Raw genomic sequence first — 21,195 nt, forward strand, 5'->3', positions numbered from 1 at the left:
TGATTAATGTTTTTTTTCATGTAGAATAGATACAGGCTTGTATGGGGCCATCTGTAAATAGCGTCATTAGAATTTCATTATTTTTCCTCCTACCTCTCCCTATGTTTGTCACTGCTGACCACGTTTGTGAGACTCCCTAGTGTGTCATTAGCTTGAAATTTTAAAAAACAGTACGTTTTAATAGGGCTGACAGAGCAGATCTTGTATATAAAGTGTACATATATGTAATTTTGTCATTTTGTCTACTCGGGTGTGTCACATTGTCTTGTAGCGTTATAAATTGTAAAGAAACACGTACTGATACTGTTTTCTATGAGTTCGTCCCCCTAGAATGGATATTTTAGGAATGAAGACAAGAAATATTCATTCGCATGCTGTATTTATCATCAGTAAGTAGCAAAGGAATTTTATTTTTAAAAATAGGGGATATTTAATATATTTGCACGCGTGCAAAGCCAAGGCGCTGTGAGAGACGCCGTATGAGAATCATTATTACAATTTAGTTGAGATATGAGGGCTTGTTTCAGATAACACCTAGCCTAGAAGCGCGTACCCCGGCCAGTGTCTCATTCGATGGCCGTTCGCAGTTGATGATCAGACCTGGCGATAGGTAATAAAAAAAATATAACACGCCATCGACTGGTTCTATAGGGAAGTCTATGCAAAACTGGCATTACATGTTTCTGTCTCTCTCTATCACATGCTATTTGAAAGAGATGAGATTATTGTAGTACATTCAACTGCAATGTTGCATTATATTTCAGCACCTATATACCTACTAATAACGTAGTGTCATTTCGGCCGCTATATTCATTGATTGACAGGTTTGGGCGACATTATTGCAATCTTACGACATTTTGACATAGCTTTTAAGGTAGATACATTAAGAGTAGAGTAGATCCATCCAATAGTGAATGACTGCATTATCTATCAATTTAAAAACAAATGTTTCAACAATTTATTTGATAACTGCTCCTGTGAACCAAAATGTTAAACATAGAATAAATTAAAGTAAACAATAATCTTTATTAAGAATACCAAGATTATTATTATTTGGTTGAGATTGCGGTCAAACGCGCTCAAATTATAATATAAAAAAAATCGTTCAGAATCTAATAATGTTTAATTGTTTATAAAAATGGACAGATAATGCAAACGGTATTAATATAAAAACTATAGTTTAAGTAATGATCACCATCATCAAATGTAAATAACGATGCACGAGGTGTATGTACCTACAGTATAGTAACTTATTTATGCTAATTATGTTTGCACAGTTTTCGCTTTTGTTGCACGCTTCTCTGCTAATAATAATGTTAATAATTTATGATTTTGTTCACACAATAACGACAATGAAACCTACTTTATATGTGGAACCATTTACAGCTAACTGTCTTTACATTAATGCTATAATTTTGTTATTTTTACTTGATGGGAAAATGGTGGTAGAATAATTTTTAATCTATTCTTAATGCTGTTGGACGAAGCTGCCCGTTACAGCTACATCGGATGAAAAAGGGGGCGAGTGAAGAGGGTACCCAAACCCGCGGAAGAACTTATGGAGCGGCTGAAGACCAACTACTGCCTGGCGAATACGACTTTAGTATGAGACCACGGCGAACTTCGGCTCAGGCCGTCGTATTTTCGATACCCGTTTGATTGGTACAGGGGATCGATCGGAAGGGGGTGGTAGAATGAGAATTCAATTTATTTGTATTAGCACTGTTATTCAAATAAATACAATTACTAATATTATTTCTATATTTCCAGTCTGTACGTAACCACGTCAGTATATCCGGTTCCGTCTATATGCGCTCAAGACCAAATATCTGATTGGTTCGACTCCCTCGCTGAATGTCTCCACTGGAACGTCAGGAAGAAACAGAAGCAAATTGACGAGATGAGCGACATGACGCACTCCTCAAGTGACACTCTAGAAGAGTTAGACAATAACCATCATGATGAGAGGCCGGTAGATACATGACCTATAAGATTGAAATGTAACAAATTTACCCCATTTTTCATAAAAATTTCTAACGTCTAAATAACTTATTCTATTGGAGTGTTGGATCTCTTTCGTTTGAGTTATTCTATTCTTAATTTGAAATAATTCAAAACACTCTAATAGTTGTATGAAGTTAGCGGTTTATGATTAGTACAGGTCAGACTCTATTTCCTTTGCCTATTGGTATTTTTTCTGAGTGGTAATATCTTAATAAATATGCACAAAATTTGTTTTGTGTCAGTTGAAATGCGAGATGTATGAGTGTTCGTGTGTTATTAATGATGATTTATGTAAGAAAAATGAGATGTGATTATTTTGTTCAAAGATGATATTCCCTTGGACAATAAAATTATATTTCGTTATGTCTTTCTTGGGATATGTTACGTTCCTTTTTGTTTGTTTGTTGTTCTATAATATTATAAAACTGTTTTCAGTGTCTTATTTAAATTTGGAATGCTCAATAAAATTATATAATTGTAAATCTGGTTGTTTACCAATTTTAGGTTCTATCTGATTTTTTATTTAAGTAAGTATTCTAAATTACCTGAACTGGCAACTTTTTGTAATATTTAGATATTCCACCAGTTTTATATGAAAACGCTTGTGTATTGTTACTTAAGTGATTTGCACCATCTAATGGATGAACTTTTTAATATACAAAGAAAATCAGACTTTCATGATATAATGAAGGTGCTACCTAAAATTATGCAGTGCCAACAAAATTACCGTTAAGTCTAGGTTTATCTATGGTGTTCAAGTAGAGCACAAAAGTTAGTACCTAGTCTATTTATATTTGTGGTTTGAACAAATATTTTTTTACAAAGGCAGTCGGACTCCAGACACGTTGTGTTATTTACTCCAAAATATATATTTTGCCGCGCTTTGTTCGCAATTGTATTTTCTCGATACATATTTGTTGTTTTACAGAATAGGCTCTACATATTTTATTGTGCGGTAGCTCGCAAATTTTCTAGTAGGCTACTCAAAATTCGGTTTCATCAAAATTCGTAAAATGTTTCATCTTTTACACACGTTGCATAACTAATGACAGATATAATGTAAGACATAAAAAATAATATTCATCCGGGATTATAATAATTGTACCTAATGTACAGATAAGTTGATTTATATTTTATTCAAAATATATATTTATTTTGGATTCCAACAAGGAATACAGTTGGTATGAGAATTCAAGTACAGATATTTATGGTCTTCGATAGTAAGACTCATTTTTCATCTTCGTACAAGTTTGTACGAAGTTTTGACCAAAGGAAATCGGTCACATAATCTATGAGGTAGAGAGTGGAATAAAGCTAACAATAATAATATGCCACACATTTTACTTCTTACGATTTTTTAAATTTTGGCCATCGGCCTCGTATTAAAATCTAGATCTCTTTTTAAACTCGTAGCTTGCTTTCTAAGTTAGTTGAATTGTAGTTTTGTATTCAATATGCTTGCTTACTAAGTTACTAGACTGTAGTATTGTATCAAATACACAAGTAACTAACTTGGAAACTTTTCAATATACTTATTGACTTACTAAACATTGTGTATCGCGTCCGACTGCCAAGAGTTTTGTCAGGGGGTTGGATAATAGTTGTTAAGAAAAACATTTGTTAGTCTAGTAAAATGCAACAGTTTATGAAAATAAAGTGTGTTTCAAAATATTTTTACGTGTTAATGAAATTAAAATTTGGTATAAGATTTGAATGTATATATTCGTTTTATCATAAATTATAAAACCTGACTAGTTGTTTTTTTTAATTCCATTATTAACAAAACAAGTTACCTCTATAAGTAGGAACGGAGACCAACTAATATTTTTTCTTCTATAAACAATCAAACAACCACCAAAGCCGGCTGAGATTATTTTAGATTCTGAGAAAAAATGGAGATGCTTGCCCGGTCTTTAAACGATAACGCATATTTTTATGCGGTAAAATTTATTATAAATTTTATGAATGATAGAATTATGCAACCGCATGTGCTAACGGTTTACGCTGTTGGTCACCAGTGGAGGTCAACCTGACATGGTACATTGCTAGCAATGGGGTTATTAGTCTCGAGTACCATATTATGTTATCTGTGCCAATACTAATACTCCCCTTCACCCTGCTAACGCAATATTAGAATTTGTAAGATTAGATTATTGCTGAATGTTTATTTAAAATAATAATCAAAAACATAAAATCTTCAAATATTATCTCAAGTTACGGTAAAATAATTTTGTATTTATCGTTTAATTTATCCTTTTCGTATTATATTTATTTTTGCCCACGTAACAGGCCACGTATATTCATCCTGTCCCCCGGAGTTGGTACCTGGCAAAGGAGTTTGTCCCCAGGCTCTAATCTGCACACTCTTAGGAGGGTCCAGATGACCCTATTCAAAGACGACGCGGCGGGTCGTAGCAACTAATGTGCAAACAGAAAAGTAGTATAAGGAGAAAATGGTGACATAAGCAAAACATACATAAAATTTGCTTGTGAAAGCCAGAATTACACTTAACCTTGTGATCTATTTCGCATGATAATATTTTTATACGTCGAAATTTCGTACAAACATGTTAGAGAATAATTCTTATATGTAAAACAATTTATTACTTTCGTTTACTTTCTGATCTGGTCTATGGTCTGAATACGACAATGAACGTCAAATTACATATAAAAATATTTCATACCTCTCCTTAACTTCTCTGATCTATATCCTAAAATTATCCTATAACAAATCCTATAGTTTCCCAAACTTTGATGTTGGCAAATGCACCATAGTGCCGAGCCATTACAAAAGAAAAAAAACTACATATGGAAATGTCAATGTGATATTTTCTGTCAAAATTGTCAATAGATGAATGAAATCTGTCAAATTTTATACGTAATATCATCTATTTGTTACAAAATATATTCAGTATTTTTATTTTATTTCCGTTAGTTTAATAACACAATTCAATTACATACTTGCATTACATCTGTGCAAGTACTTTTCCTACTGAACTCCAATTATTTAAGTGTTGTAAAAAAGTACCTAACCAATAATGTCTAAAATAACAACATTAGTAAATTTTATCTCTAAAAGAACAATTTCACTTACCACACCTAGAGAGGGGAAGAGAAATTTCCGAAAATTCATGATTGCTAATAAAAGGGGCTCCAGAATCCACAAACAAAAGCAAATGACGCCGGAGGCCGAGCTTGAAATAGACAAGCGTGGTGTTCGTGATGTGGGGTACAACTTAAATGGCCAGTTCATTACAGTACCCGAAATGATACCAGAACTTATTGTGCCAGACCTTAAAGATTGTGACCTTAAACCATATGTTTCCTATAAAGCTGATAATGTTATACAAAGTAAATTTACAGCACAACAACTCTTTGATGCTGTGTACAGTAAGAAAATTGTCACAGATTTTAAAGAAGGCAAACTAGATGCTGATGGACTACCACTACAGCCGTCCGAAGAAGAGCAACTCCAACCTGACGAGGCTGTGGCAAGAGCAAAGAAAACTGGATCAGATATTTTTTAATGATCAACAATTGTTTTAGATTTAAGTAGTTAAGAAAAATAAATAGACACTATACTACTGTTTTAAAAGATGATTTTTCTATTTAAGAATTTAATATACCTTCTCTCCTATATTACCACAGAATATACTTCAAAGTTGATATGAATAGTTTTAACAAAATTGCATTCCAAATTTTTAATGTTATTTCACAAAACTTTTTTCTACTTACTGTGGAATATGATGCAGAATAGCATTGTCCCAAATATTGCTAACCTTTAAAATGCAAAAAATGGCTATACTAAGAATGTCAAGTAAATTATTTATTTCCCTAGACACTAGTAACAGCATTAATTGAATTTAACACATTCAATAGAAATTGTATACCCTTTCATGTTATCCTTCTAACAGGCATCCATAGATGTGGTTCAACATTTATTGGACAAAATATTTCACCAACCATCTTCAGTTTCTTTAATATAGAGAATTTTTTAATGTTTTTATTCAAGACTTGCTACTCTATCGCAAACTCTTATGAAATTGTAAACTTTTAAGTTCTGTGTAGGTGTCATATAGCTTTTTTTTAATGGATGATATTGGAATTGTGCACCCTCTGCAATAAATACGTGGGGTATAAGATGAGCATAAGGTCTGACCTTATGCTCATCTTATACCCCACATCTTTATAGTGAATTTGTCATGATGGGCTAACTGATCTGAATCAGTTAGACCATCATGACTAATTCACTGAAAACTTATCATGATGGCTTTCAGGGAGAACCGTATGGACGTCAACCAGATATGATACATGCTACCAATTATTGAAATCACTATATGACGAACACACAGGAATAATTCCCTAAAGATTAGGAAAAAATATCAAACTCAGTGCATTGTATAAAAATAATAAAAAGACTACTCATCGGAATATCGACTAAAAAGTATACTTACAATAAATATAATCTCATACCTACCTAAAAATCAGTCTTTAATTTATATAAATCTATACAGTATTGTAAACAAAATCTTAATTCCACAAGACACCGAGGAAACAAATCTTATCATTAAAGGTCATAAATGTACATATAAATAATACTATCTAGTTTATATTTTATCAAATTTAGTTTAACAACAGTACAGTATACTACAAATTTCGCGCGGTTGCGCTACACTTCGACGCGTGCGCAGTTGGATTTGTTTACCGCATATCTATAGACAGAGATAAAAAATGGGTGGTAACTATTCTGCCATGGAGCCCATGGACATTCCCGTTCCGAACTTACCGAAATTGTTCGAACGGGATGCTTATTTGAAACCATACGAACGTGAAATTCGTCGTAGGTGAGTCTTACTGGTCTCTTTTTACATTTAATATAATTTTCTATAAATTGTCAGTGAAAAAATAGCAGTTTATTTGCCTTATATCTTTTCGTTTTAGGTTAGTTTTATTCCGCAGTGTTTACCTTTATAAGCAATTAAGCGAAAAGACGCTGAAATAGACAATAAAATGAAAAAGTTCGTTATTTTTCTCCTAATAACAATTCTGCTCAAACAATTCTATTTAAATATATCTACTAAATATCGACTTAACATTATAAATATGTTGTTTTCTTATTAAATATACCGTTTAAAGAATTAAAAATAGTAGTTTATTTAAATACGGTTTATTTAGCGCTTGAAGCGCTATAATTGTTATTTAATGGCTGCAATATCCAATGTCAAACCGAAGGTCAATTGAAATACTATCTGCGTATACCAAAATATTTGTCTCTGTGTTTTATGACATAAATTATACGTACCTACGTTTTAAGTTTTTTTCCGAATGAAATGGTTTTAAAATGTGCAATAATTGAATACAACTTCGATCATTTGCTGTCTGTCTTTACAAAACAAAATAAATAAGCTGCAAAGGGGAAGGCCTGCAGTATCCGCAAGCAGAGAAACTTTCAAAACACTTTAAAATGAAAAAAAAAATCTACCTACATATAGAGTATTTACGAAAAATCAAACATCATTTTAGATTTTGCTTTCCAAATATTCTCCAACTTTTTTCTTGCTATCAATAATTTCTAAACAATTAAGTGGGTATTTAATTATAAAGAAAATTATTATTTTCATTTTCTGGTTATTAATTCAATTCAATAACGTAAATTTGCAGATATGGATGTTTCAAGGACCTCTGGGATAAAATTGAGTCTTGGGAAGGAGGATTGGAGGGTTTCACAACCGGTTATAAGTACTACGGTCCACAATACAATAGTGATGGGTCGGTGACCTGGCGGGAGTGGGCTCCGGGTGCTCATTCTTTACATCTTCAGGGAGAATTTAGTACGTACACATGACCACAATATAATACGAGATTTGGGTCGTATAGGATGAAAAATATTTTTTTTATGTACCTATCTAGAATGGTAAGCGAACTGACCGTCAACCTGATGGTAAGTGGTAGGTAACCGTCGCCATATATATATGCATAGATACATAAATAGCACCATCCTAATCAAAATAAATTCGAAAAAAGTCCGTTGCGTGGACATTTAATTACATTCTGACGATGGAAACACCTATAACAAACTAAATTAATCCAAAATTGCAGATAACATAATTAGCGGGTTTGGTAGTAAACGAGAACATTTGCGTAAATGTTTATACACATTTCAGATGGATGGAATTCAAAGAGTCATCCATTCAAGAAATTAGAATACGGCAAGTGGGAGCTTTTTATCTCCGCCAACCCTGACGGGTCGTGCCCTCTGAAACACAACACACGGGTTCAGATTATCGTCAACGATAATTTGTACCGTGTGTCACCGTGGGCCAGCTATGTGAAGCCTTTTGAAAGCGTTACCTATCAGCAGTTTATTTATAAACCAGACAACGTAAGTTTAACGATTACCTTTACGAGTAGTTCATTTTTATTTATTATTATTATATTATTTCTTGTAATTGAAATGACAAAAAACTTTTTAGCTCACTCGATGGTAAGTGGTTATACCATCCAGATACATATAAGTAGCTATATATATGAATCGCACTATAGACATCGCCTTATCTGACGCCTGTGAGATACAAACTCGGATATTTTTATTCCTGAGAATTAAGATGTCAGGCCTCCTTATCCTGTAGTTTTACTGCCTTATCACACTTCAACTAAAATCCATTTTACAAAACAAGCTGTTTTGCTGCTGAAATAGGTGAATTTTCACGAAGTCTGCTTCGATAAAATTATGCTAAATAAACCTCTTTCGATACCCCCTATCCCATTCAAACGGGAAATTATGTAATAACTAAATTTAGACGGCTTAGCTATGGTTCAAACCCCTAGCGATTCACTAAGACTAAAGTCGTATCGTTGAGGCCGGAATTGGCTATCAGCTCCTCTACGAGTCCTTCTGGGGGTTTGAAATACCTTTGTTTACGAATACGAATGAGCTATGACAGAAAGCGCTTAAATTGAAGGAGTATGTGATGAATGCGGGTTAGGTCGTTGGTATAAAACCGCATTTTTCCCGTTCTTCTGAATACGAATGTTACAGCAACTTTATTTAGTAATTTAGCACAGTCTTTTTTTTTATTAAGTTTCCTATTGTTTTTAGCCGTATCAATTCAGAAATCCCAAAGTACAGAGGCCAAAATCACTCCGTATTTATGAATCACACGTGGGTATCGCCACGCCCGAAGGAAAAGTCGGTACTTACAACGAATTCAGGGATAATGTACTGCCGAGAATAAAAAAACAAGGTAATATATAGGTAATAATTGTGTTTCTAGATAATTTGAATAATGCAACTTGTCTAAATATATAAATATGGACATTTTTATAATATTTATAGCCAAATCCATAAAAAGGTTATGGACCCAGAAAACTCGCAATTTACAGTTAGTTACTTTTTTCAGGATATAATGCAATACAACTCATGGCGATTATGGAACACGCGTATTACGCGTCTTTCGGCTATCAAATTACCAGTTTCTTTGCTACAAGCAGGTGAGGTATATTGTTATTCCTCGTACCTTCTACTCTTAAAAAGTAATGATGACTAAACAACTTGTCAAAAATTTAATCGACCATTAACTACATGCTTAAAATGTTACAAGGGTAATTGATAAATATATTTAATTTAATTAAAACTTACTGAGGGAATGACGACTAAGTATTGAATACGAATTGAATGATTGTTATTGAATTATCATCCCAGACGCCGTATAACAGAAAATAATACAATTGCAATTGGAATACAAATCTTATTGTAAAATTGAAGAGTTTATAAACCATAATATCTAATGTTTTTGTAGAAAAAATCAAACTTAAAATTCATAGCGAAAAAAGAGTTAGTGCATAGCGGATTCTATGTTGATTGTCGCATGCCTAACCCTTATTAATGTGTATCTGATTAGAACATTTTTTTTAAAACGAGCAACACGTAAGCTTCTTACTCATTCATCTTCTGATGTGTCTGCGTAGTGAATAACTGGTAGATTAAAAAAATATGACTATTCGAAAGTGCTTTTATAATTAAGTTTATTTCTATTCGTTTCCCAGTCGCTACGGTACACCGTGTGAGCTAAAACAGCTGATAGACCGAGCCCACGAGCTGGGTTTGTACGTGTTACTGGATATCGTACACTCTCACGCCTCCAAGAACACACTTGACGGGTTGAACGAGTTTGATGGCACCAGCTCATGTTATTTCCACGATGGACCAAGAGGCACACATGCACTGTGGGACAGCAGACTGTTTAACTATTCTGAGTAAGTATTTTATACTGTTATTAGTTAAGAAATATAAAGCAGGATTCTTCGAAGTACAAATCTGTTGTTTTCTTTGTTAAGAAAAAAGTCTAAAACATTGTATTCTAGGGGCACATCCACTTTACTGTAATATCATCTTAGATTTTTTGCTGTACTTAATGTGTTTTTTTTATTCACACACAAATTAATACGAAAACAAAAACAAGTGTCTATGTTGTAATTAACAAGTACGTTTTAATATTAACATGTATTATAAATGTAAGTCATAAATATATTTTGCTTAAGGTTGAGGTTAGAAAAAATAAACGGAAAATTAAAAGTAATAAGTAAACACAGCCGTCCTCATCCTTTGCAAGAATGGTTCCTGGGTAATACTTGTTGTAAATCATTTAAATTTTCTTTTATGTAAATTAAATAATTTTAACATCCAGAAAGAGATTCTCTCTTCTCTTCTCAGATTTCGTAATAAAATAACAATTTAAATTTTTCTATCTTCCATCCAGGCCGGAAGTTTTAAGATTCCTGCTCTCTAATTTAAGATGGTATCAAGAAGAATATCAATTCGATGGCTTCAGGTGAGTAAACTGTTATACTATGCTCATGTATATATTTGCTGAACCAAAGAAAATCCAAATTTCTCTCAAGCACTCTCCCAAAACATATAATAAATCCGTGGACTGAGATCTGAGGTCCATATTGGTTACCACAATAAATAGAGCTTTAATCTTCATCAAAATAAACAGTAATGAAACATTTTTTATTTTTAAATTATGGTAAGTATATCGATTAAAATAATTGCAACCATGCGTAGCCACTTATATAAAGAATACGTTAGTTTTTAATAAAAAATAATAATTTAGATATATTGGTCCAAATAATTGCGAGATCCCTACAATATTTGCACCCATGCGTAGCTTGGCGGTTTGCACGGGATTTTGTAAAGAGAACACGAAATGACACGAATATATTTGTATAATCTATGGTTATTTGATTCAGCATCATAGACAGGCGGGTTGCTAATTATTTTAAATTTTTATACAGAAAACAGGAATATATTTGTATAATAGTTTATTTAATTCAGCGTCATAGAAGTTCATAGAACACTACATCTCTGCAGGTTTGATGGCGTAACTTCGATGCTGTACCACAGTCGTGGCATTGGCGAAGGTTTCTCAGGCCAATACGACGAGTACTACGGCCTCAATGTAGATACAGAGGCTCTTGTATATCTCATGTTGGCTAACGAGATTGTACACAAAATTGATAGCAATGCTATTACTATTGCAGAGGTATATTGTTTTAATAATATTTCAAGACTATTCATCTAGCGATGAGGTTGTATGATTTCAGAGATTAGCTGGAACAAACTGACAGACAGGCAAGATTTAAAAAAATGTTATTTTGGTGTATGTACCGTTTATATTCATATGCATGTAGTAAAAAACGGTTATTTCAATATTACAAAAAGACATTCCAATTTTATTGATACTTATGTATAGATTTGTATTAAACGCGAAAGTTTAAAAATAAGTACCCTATATTTACGGACAACCTCATTATGCGTAGGACATTATAATGTTTGTCACTGTTTAGGACGTATCAGGCATGCCAGCAACTTGTCGGCCAGTGGACGAAGGTGGTAGCGGATTTGATTACCGGCTGGGCATGGCGATTCCGGACATGTGGATAAAGTTGTTGAAGGAGGAGCGTGATGAGGACTGGAAGGTGGGGCATATAGTGCACACCCTCACCAACAGACGCTGGATGGAAGGGACTGTCGCGTACGCTGAAAGTCACGATCAGGTTATTGTAATATCTTACTCTTAGCATTATCATCGATAGCGTGATGGTAAACACCGTTAACATTCTGAATTAAAATAAGAATTTCTCTTTAGGACCAATAACGATATATTGATTAAGTCATAAAAATGTAAGAGTGGAAAAAATAAAGTATTTTATAATCTGTTTGTCCGCGGCACGCTCTCTAATGAATTATAATTAATTGTTTATATTAAATTAGTCTGTTATTTGTATGTGTACTAAATTTTAATACAATTTTATCAGGTAATTATATTATTATATGGTAGTAATATAGAGACTAGAGACTTATTATCCACTGGATTTCAATTTGTATACTTAAGTATTCTCTAACCAGCGCTGTAAGAAACGGTAATAAATAGCTGCTTATTATAACTAGTCTATAAGAATATATTGATAAATGAATAAATAACGAATATACATTAAAATAAAAATCGTCTCATTAGAAATGACATTTCTATTATTCACAGGCTTTGGTGGGAGATAAAACGATTGCGTTCTGGCTGATGGATGCTGCTATGTATACACACATGAGCACGTTGAGTGAGTCGAGCCCAGTTGTTGGGCGCGGGATGGCCCTACATTGTATGATTAGACTAATCACACACGCACTTGGTGGTGAAGCGTATCTTAACTTCATAGGTAGTTAGTTATATATATTTTTAATTATTTATAATTTTTTTTGCACCAGCATTAAAATTAAGAGCTTTCCCGCGTACTTAGATTTACTTAGATTGTGTAATGAACTACCTACCTAGGTTTTCTCACGAGACTACAGCATGGGGTTTTCAAAAAGGTATACTAGGGTTTGTTAAGAGTCGGCAACTCGCACGTAATGACGTAGGCGTCCATAGGATATGGCAACCATTTACCATCAGATGGGCCGTATGCTTGTGTGCCACCGTAGTAGTACATAAAAAAATTACAATGAAAATTAAAACAAAAGATCGAAGAAAGAAGTAGGCTCTGTCTGTCTGTTACAGATAACCTAAAGAAAGAGAGTTACTAAAAATACAAAGTTAGCAGCACATGAGTGGAAATAAGTGAACAACAAAAAATATACACTTTGTAAATACATCAAAATTAAGCGTACCTACGGTTTCCAAGGTTCCACCTGGAAACCATTGTAGTTAATTCCTAATGAAATCACCATTATATGCCAACTGGCCTGACTTGTTGCACATGCCCATCATTCTTGAGTGCTACGCTACGCAGCGCTAAATATATATAGTACTCATAATTTTGTTAAATTTATCAATCTTAAATTCTATTTACGATTTTAAACTTATAGGCAATGAATTCGGTCATCCGGAATGGCTGGACTTCCCGCGTGCAGGCAACAATTCATCGTACCACTACGCGCGCCGACAATGGAACCTAGTGGACGACCAACTTCTCAAGTACAAGTACCTGAACGAATTCGATAGAGACATGAACACTGTCGAAGAGAAATATGGTTGGCTTAGCTCAAATCCGGTGAGTTAAATAAAAACGAAACTTATTAATATGTATATTAAGCAAGTAAGGGATTTAATTGATCTTACTGTTTGCTATTCCAATTATAAGATCACAGTATAAGCTTCATAAAAAATGTTATATTTAATTTAACTTTATTCAATCACGGTCACGCGGAAGTAGTCGTTTCTCCTTTGATCGATCGAACGATCTAGCGGTGCCCTCAGATTAAAGTCGTTTTAGTTAGGCAGAAGTTGGCCTTCTGTCACTCCATAAGTCCTTCCGCGAATTTGGAGTGTCCTCTGCACTCACCCCTATTTTCACCGAAGGCCACCTGAGACCAACAGCATTTGTATGATCCGAATTAAAGGGCGAAGTTGCTAGTACTGTGTAAGAATTTCATTACTTACTACCAGTCCTTATTTAATTATTATCTTTTTTTTCTAACAATTCCATTCGCTATAAAGTTTAGTAATTTTTGTAGTAAGTAAAAAAAAATATTGTGTCCACAGGCGTACGTGTCATGTAAACACGAGGGCGACAAGTTGGTAGCTTTCGAGCGCGCCGGCCTCTTGTTCGTGTTTAACTTCCATACTCACCAGAGCTTCACTGACTACAGGGTCGGCGTTAACGAACCAGGGAAGTACCAAGTAAGTTAGAATATTTCGCTACGAAGCTCTAAAATTTAGCTTCTTACCGAACATTATTTTGTACGGATTTTTGATGTTTACTTTTTTCAGCAACTACTGATGAAAAAAGTTTTAATTTTTTTAATTTATAGTATAATGTGTAACGCCTATGGTGACACATATAATTTAATTTTTTTTTTACATTTTTATTTTATGGATGAAAATGGAATGGGGCACCGACCTGCGATAACGATTTACGCTGGCGGGGCACCAGTGGAGTATGATAAGATGAGCATGAGGTCAGGTCAGTTGCCCCATAGGGACAAATTCACCATGAATTTATCATGATGGTTTCCAGGGGGAACCGCGTGGAGGTCAACCTTGCATCCACATTACTAACAATCCCCTTCCCACATGATGACATATTTAGGCGTTTAAAGAATATTAACCCATTTTATAATTGACGATAATTTCACCAACCCAATTTTTATGTCGGTATTTGAAAATTCATGTAATTTTGGAAATTATTTTCTCTTGTTATTACCAACACCCTTCACTTAAGAAAGATTAAATCTTTTTCTAAACTTTCTTGAGTGACGGATCCTAACCTATATCTGTCCTCGTAATACAATTTATCTTTCTACCTAGATTATCATTAACATCCGTTCAGCCGTGAAAAATAATGATGCAGACAGACACACTTCTGAATTTTAAATTTCTTAATCCATTTTTTAAGGCCGTGCTGTGTTCAGACAGTAAGAGATATGGTGGTTTTGGACGCGTCGAACCAAACGGCGAAAAACACATCACGCAGGGTGTACCATGGGGCAACAGAAAGGATTCTATTCAAGTACGTATATTTAAACAAATTTGTATGAAACTGTGTATATCTATATATATTTAATATGGTTATAAAATATTATTATTGAATATTTAAATATAGATATCTGTCATCTGTTTACGGAGTTAGACTTTATTTTAAGTTGTCTGCTTACCTCTGTCTCACCTATATCTGCGGCCAAAAAGCTTGCTTTGTACCTACTGAGATATAGCAGGTACATTAGAGTATAGAGACTGTCATAGACATAAGACCTAAGGATATCGACATGGCAACACATGAGATACGGCGAGACGGATATCACATTATCATATGGTGCCTGTGTCTGTTGTCTTAATGTCTTATACATCACATGATGACGTGATAGCCCTGACACAGTTCTTTTATAAACGCAATGGTCGCCATTTGCTACCAGTACTACAAGGTACCGAAAATATCTTGAACGAAATTGTAATGACACAGTGAAAACAAACTTAATTCATAGGATTAGATAGTAGTAGAAATTCATTTAAAATGTTATATTTATTATTTCAGGTATACATCCCTTGCCGCACCGCGATAATTTATGCACAGACATAATTATACATTATTGATGTTCCTTTTATGCTTATTGCTTAATTATAAGTACAACCTGAATAGACTGCATTAAATATACTTATTATAGTAATGGCTGAAATAAATAATATAAAATTTTATATAATCAATGGTTTATCATAGACAAAAAAATATTTTGTGATAAATTTTGATCTTGTTAATTGTTTTCATATGATTTGGGGTATATTGTTCTGAATCATGAATATTATTACTGAATGATTATTAAAATTGGCATTAAAAACTAAAATTTCTTTTATTTATTTCAGTCATAAACTGAACAATTATTCCAATATTTTGTAGGTATTTTTATAAATTTTTTATATTATTTTATAAAGATGTTTTATCAAGACATTTGGTAATTCAAAGACATTGTTTAGTACAGATAGCTATATTATTAGATATAAATTTTGTTACAAAATTAAATGATTTATCTAATTTGCTCTTTCATTTTTCAAGCTGGGACCCCAATGAGCAAATTATTCTTAGGTGTACATGAAAGAGGTTTTAGCCTTGACAGTGTTACTGTGTACCCATATTCTTCAGCCAAACGGCCTCTGTCTGAATCTATAACAGCCATACATCTTGCACCTCTGACAGTCAATGGGTGTTCTTTATGTGTCTGGTCAGCAGCATGGCCAATACATAAATACTGTTCGATGGTAACATCACTAAACTTATAACTTCTAGGGTAAACTAGTCTATCTGTAGCATGCAGGGAGCCATAACAACAGGGACACAGAACAAACTTGGCATTGACTTTCAAACACTTATCCAGAACCAAATCACTTGCTATACCACAGGCATGTAAAGCAATGCCTATATCAAATTTTCCCACAAAGAAATCTAGGTTACATTGAAAGAAGAGTACATTTTTTAAGCCCATTTCGCGCACCCTTTTTCTAGCTCTTAAAAGAGACTGTTCTTTATTCTCTAATAATATAATTGTACATTTAGGTAACAAGTGAGCAACTAGTATACCTAAATGACCACTGCCACTGCAGAAGTCTACAATAATGTCTCCATCTCTTGCCATCTTTAAGACTGCTAATGCTAGATTTTCTAGTTGCTGAGATTTTCTAGTAACTCTTTCATCAGGTAGGTGACCGGCTGTAGGATTAGCACCATCAGGTATATCATCCCAATTTATATTGGAATCAAAACAAACACTCTTAACATTTAATTCCATGCCATCCACAAGTACACTCAAAGCATTCTCTATGTCATCAGGTTTTGTGTACAATCTCCTCTTTGGATTTTGTCTTTTAGGATCACATTTATATAGACTGACATTCTCTATTGTAGGTACAGATAAGCTTTCCAACACGATTGGATGTGATCTGAGTCCATCAAGTATAGGTTTTATTACCTGTAATTCAGCTATATTTATGACATTTGTATACCACTTAAATGTCAATGGCAGGACAGATTCAAATTTACTTCCAAATGCCTGTTCTACAATATAATATAAAGGGAGCAGAATCAAGTCTGCTAATGTAAGAAAGGGACCTTCAGCAAACTGATGATGGATGTTTAAATTTTCAATTTTTGTAGTGGCTATACCTTCAAGTTGTTTTTTAAGGTTTGATTTCCATTTCCTACTCTTTGGAGTTCTAGTTTCTGTTTTTGATTCCATTACATCTTTTATGTCCTCTGTATCAATACTGTTTTTTCTTAATGACTCCTTCTTAAACTCTCTTGCCACTTTAAAAACGTTGTGTATTCTAACTGGCGTTTTGAGATGATTCTCAAATCGTACCATATTTTTCGGTACTGATAGTACTTTCTCAGTATTCAATAACTCTTTCATGGTTCTAATTAGATCTACTTCACAAAATTTAGTCCATATTGAAACCTCATTAGGTGCCTGCAAGCAACCCTTTCTAAATCCAAGCAAACCTACTTCATCTTCATATAAGCTTTGTTTGTTTGTTCGGTAACTACAGATGTGTCTGGCCACTGCACACAAACCTGTGATAATGGTGTCTCCATACAAAGTTACTGGATATGTACATGATCTCACTTGCCAAGGGACATCTTTCACATTAACAAAATTAGGTGTTTCATTGAAACTAAGTGTTACTTCATTATCTGACGATGGTACAGGGACAAAACATAAGTCTACCTTAGTTGGAGCACAGAATTTATAAATGCAAAAGATTATGTACGATTCCAATGACATGGATACTTGAACAGATTCTTTAGATTCATAAGAGCAGATTTCCAGGTAAACAATGTTTTCCATTTTTAAACCACATCAATAGATATCTTTTGTATTTCTACTTACGAATCTTAGAATATAATACAAAAATCTTTATTTAGTCTTATGTATGAAATAAATATAAATAGGTTATATAGCATGTAATGGACGTATTGTTTAATGATTTATTTACATTTTTTTATTGCAAACTTGAGTTACGGAATGAATATCCAAAAGGCTGTCAGTCAATTTGGATTGTGACAGTTCATTAACCGGTAAGTCAAAACATTTTGACGTTTCATTTGAGTTGACGAATGACGTAAATTTGTATGACACTGACTGACTCTGTATTAATTTTAGGTAACTTTATAGTGTTTTTCTGATCTGTGCTGTATTTTGGTTTATTATTGATAAATTTTTATATTTAATTTTATTGGTAAACATAATTAAAAAAATAAAATATAAATATCACAATAAAATAGATTTAACTATGTGGCGTAATCACAGATGAGTTATTTCGCTTTAGTATTTTTCAATTAGGTATAATTTTGTTTTTGAAGGAGAAAAACTGATATCTAATCATGTTGGAAGTTATAAATGGATTCCTAATGATTTACTTCATTATTCTTTGCTCTATAAGTGCTCTGGTACCCCATCTAGTAAAACCAGTAAGTGTCATATTATTAATAAGTAAGTGTATAATATTATAATAATCAGTAATTATTTCTTCATGAAAGAAGTACATAAAAACAGTCGACCAAGGGAGGTTAATATGCAACTTTATACGAATTTTAATGCTATTAATTTTATATGGCCGGTCTAGTTTCATTGGTCTCTCACAGTAATAAGAACGTAATATTAAAGATCTATAGTTTCGATAGCTGGAGACAACGATCCAGAAACATTTATCATTGTATATCAGGCTTAACCCTGTATGTGCAACGGCTGACAGTGATCAATGGAAGAGAAAGATAGTATGCCAGCATTAAATATTCAGTTCCGTTAGTGCAGGCGGTACACCTTTCCATTATCAACATCTAAAAAATGCTCCCAGATAAATTATTTAGTAATATTCTATATAACTTCTTTTATTTCAGATTATAGTTTGCTTCATCAGACCATCAAATGAAGAACGCACAGCATGGACTGAAATACAGAAGCTTAAATCAATGCAGAAAACTATATCAATGAAAGAAGAGTTTGCAGCATATTCCAAAATTCAACGTAGAATAAACAAATTGGAAACACAACTGAAAGATGATTCACAATCACGAATGAGCAAAAGTTTTGCTATTAAAAGTTCTGTACAGATTGTTTTTCAAGTTGTTGTTGCACTACTCATGATTGTATCAGTTATTTGGTTCCGACAAGAGCCCATTGTAGCCTTAAAAGGTGACTTGTTCCCATTGACCACTTTTCTTAGATATCCGAGTAGCATGCCCAATGCTATTTCCACACATATGTGGGTAATAATATCAAACTTTTCTATAAGGACCTTGTTGAAACCTGTACTTTCTTAATTTATTTTAATTCTATTAACTAATAGGAGAAGAAAGTAAACAATTGACTCATTTTGACCATTTATTGATAAACAAAATTGATAGTATTTTATACTCAGTCTACATCTGACCTTAAAAATATTTTAACAATTTATATATCTGTAGAGCTATATTTTGTTATCCATAATTTGTAATAATCAATTTTTGTCTTCATACAACAACAGTAACAATTCCAATGGCAATTTGTTGCATTTTCTATTGAACAACATTAATAATTATAAAATCATCGACTGAATATAAAAAGCAAGAAAAATAATACTTTAACTAAATTGTGTGTAACGACATTAAAGAGTTATATAAATGTGTTTATGTGTTTTAACATTATCATCATCACACTAATATTTACAAGTACTATATCACAGCTTCCAACTTTCTACATGTGCTAAAGGACTGGAATTATAAACATGATTAAAGAATAGCAACTGAGCAACACTTCACATTGTGTGCACATTAAACAATTAATATAATTATGGCCACAAAGTACTCACACAAATATAGGAATAAAATGAATTCCATGTAACAACATAGTTTCAATATGAATAGACAAAAGATTTTAAACAATTAAAATAATGTAACTTAAACCGTGTAGGAGTAGTTCAGTAAATCGATTTTTGCTTGTCAATGTTTTGTTAGGAGTGACATTACTTTATTCTAATACTAGCAGTATCTGCAATTTCATCCACATGTACATTTGTAGACACCATCTAATATTATATTAATAAACAAATTAACAGTTGTAGACGGTGTATTTAAATTACCCCTTTGGAAATTGCGACATTTTTATAAGAATATATAACCTGTGAATGTGAAAGTTCATTCTAATTCTTCCAACCATTTTAACAAAAACACAATTTTCGTTTAGTTACAATTTTTTTGGTAATATAATCTTGTAAACATGTAGTAATATAATGCCACTTGATAGAGATGCAAATACAATAACGACTCCTAATATTTATAATATATTCAAATGAGACTAGAACTATGACTACAAATGACTACTAGATGTGGCTATTAGGCGGATTATTAGGAAAAAATAGTCCAAATAACCATGTATTATATTTTGTGTAATTAAAATGAAGGCATTTGTCTCAAGTTTCAATTTGGTATTTCAATTGCAAGTTTAACAATATAAATTTTATATTCCTATATGCCTATTTCTAAATTCTCAACTGTGCGCTAAAAACAAACTGTTTTTATTATACTATTTTTACAGCTTTTTGTAGTTAATATTCGTGATATCAATGCTATTAAGAATTTGTGTACTGTAGGCCACTTTGATGAACTCATACAATGAAAGTAATAGATACAGTCATGCCATAATTATGTCACCTCGCCAACAAGTCTATATTTATTTATGCAACACATTGATATTAAAAAAATTAAAGCCATACCAATGACAATAACAAAAGCAATCCAATGTACATATGTAATTAAAAATGTTAACCTAAGTACACTATCCACGTCAATATAGTTTCGTAAAAATGTGTATTTTGCTGTTTCTATTGTATGTATAATTATTAAGTACTGTTTTCAGCCTAACATACCATAACGTGCATCTAAATTCTGTTAACCACTGTAAATATTTCGAGATGTCTACATTACCTGAAGACCATAAAACTATAACAAACATATTTTAATATAAAATCAGTCACATAATGTGGCACAACGTTTTCTAATCAAGCGAAAAAATCGACGCTATGTTCAATTTAAACAGTGACAATATTGGAAGGCCAAAAATCACGTCACCATCACATCTCTGATAGGAAGGCTTGGTTTTTAACGTCATATTTCGTTTTCGTGGTACGGAGGATCGCAAGACGTAAGCGGATACCACTTACGCTTAAA

The 21,195-nt window shown here is 32.9% G+C and overlaps 5 protein-coding genes across 5 annotated transcripts in view; 4 read left to right on the forward strand and 1 right to left on the reverse strand.

Annotated features, from left to right (window-relative positions):
* LOC131851223 (NAD kinase-like) overlaps nt 1-2,624 on the forward strand; it is a 33,996-nt gene extending 31,372 nt beyond the window's left edge. The window contains exon 9 of the mRNA XM_059201680.1: nt 1,771-2,624. Within this exon, the coding sequence (XP_059057663.1) occupies nt 1,771-1,984 (214 nt within the window). The 3' untranslated portion in view covers nt 1,985-2,624. The remainder of the gene's footprint in view (nt 1-1,770) is intronic.
* Nucleotides 2,625-4,980: 2,356 nt separating this feature from the next.
* On the forward strand, nt 4,981-5,576 carry LOC131851304 (large ribosomal subunit protein mL41). Its single transcript, XM_059201790.1, has one exon. It carries the CDS (start codon nt 5,043-5,045, stop codon nt 5,529-5,531), a length of 489 nt encoding a protein of 162 aa, XP_059057773.1. The 5' UTR covers nt 4,981-5,042; the 3' UTR covers nt 5,532-5,576.
* Nucleotides 5,577-6,684: 1,108 nt separating this feature from the next.
* LOC131851194 (1,4-alpha-glucan-branching enzyme) lies at nt 6,685-15,605 on the forward strand. Its single transcript, XM_059201648.1, has 14 exons — nt 6,685-6,848; nt 7,666-7,835; nt 8,169-8,386; nt 9,104-9,248; nt 9,405-9,495; nt 10,051-10,260; nt 10,764-10,835; nt 11,378-11,549; nt 11,854-12,063; nt 12,549-12,720; nt 13,370-13,554; nt 14,046-14,183; nt 14,899-15,012; nt 15,535-15,605. The coding sequence occupies exons 1-14, from the start codon at nt 6,736-6,738 to the stop codon at nt 15,577-15,579; spliced, it is 2,055 nt and encodes a 684-aa protein (XP_059057631.1). The 5' UTR covers nt 6,685-6,735; the 3' UTR covers nt 15,580-15,605.
* Nucleotides 15,606-15,960: 355 nt separating this feature from the next.
* LOC131851192 (glutathione S-transferase C-terminal domain-containing protein homolog) lies at nt 15,961-18,009 on the reverse strand. The gene has a single exon (XM_059201646.1). It carries the CDS (start codon nt 17,834-17,836, stop codon nt 16,046-16,048), a length of 1,791 nt encoding a protein of 596 aa, XP_059057629.1. The 5' UTR covers nt 17,837-18,009; the 3' UTR covers nt 15,961-16,045.
* A 159-nt stretch (nt 18,010-18,168) lies between these two features.
* Nucleotides 18,169-21,131, forward strand: LOC131851193 (guided entry of tail-anchored proteins factor 1-like). Its single transcript, XM_059201647.1, has 2 exons — nt 18,169-18,459; nt 18,889-21,131. The coding sequence occupies exons 1-2, from the start codon at nt 18,373-18,375 to the stop codon at nt 19,309-19,311; spliced, it is 510 nt and encodes a 169-aa protein (XP_059057630.1). The 5' UTR covers nt 18,169-18,372; the 3' UTR covers nt 19,312-21,131.
* The last annotated feature ends 64 nt before the right edge of the window (nt 21,132-21,195 follow it).

The sequence above is a fragment of the Achroia grisella genome, unplaced genomic scaffold (genome assembly GCF_030625045.1).
Source record: "Achroia grisella isolate CSIRO2021 unplaced genomic scaffold, CSIRO_AGI_Agris_v1 utg782, whole genome shotgun sequence".
NCBI lineage: Eukaryota > Metazoa > Arthropoda > Insecta > Lepidoptera > Pyralidae > Achroia > Achroia grisella.

Excerpts from the sequence above, each read along its gene's own strand:
- LOC131851304 (XM_059201790.1), top strand. The coding sequence starts at position 5,043 with ATGTCTAAAATAACAACATTAGTAAATTTTATCTCTAAAAGAACAATT.
- LOC131851194 (XM_059201648.1), top strand. The coding sequence starts at position 6,736 with ATGGGTGGTAACTATTCTGCCATGGAGCCCATGGACATTCCCGTTCCG. Across the intron at positions 10,836-11,377 it reads TATCAATTCGATGGCTTCAG|GTTTGATGGCGTAACTTCGA; the intron begins GTGAGTAAACTG and ends ACATCTCTGCAG. Across the intron at positions 13,555-14,045 it reads GTTGGCTTAGCTCAAATCCG|GCGTACGTGTCATGTAAACA; the intron begins GTGAGTTAAATA and ends TTGTGTCCACAG.
- LOC131851192 (XM_059201646.1), bottom strand. The coding sequence starts at position 17,836 with ATGGAAAACATTGTTTACCTGGAAATCTGCTCTTATGAATCTAAAGAA.
- LOC131851193 (XM_059201647.1), top strand. The coding sequence starts at position 18,373 with ATGTTGGAAGTTATAAATGGATTCCTAATGATTTACTTCATTATTCTT. Across the intron at positions 18,460-18,888 it reads TACCCCATCTAGTAAAACCA|ATTATAGTTTGCTTCATCAG; the intron begins GTAAGTGTCATA and ends CTTTTATTTCAG.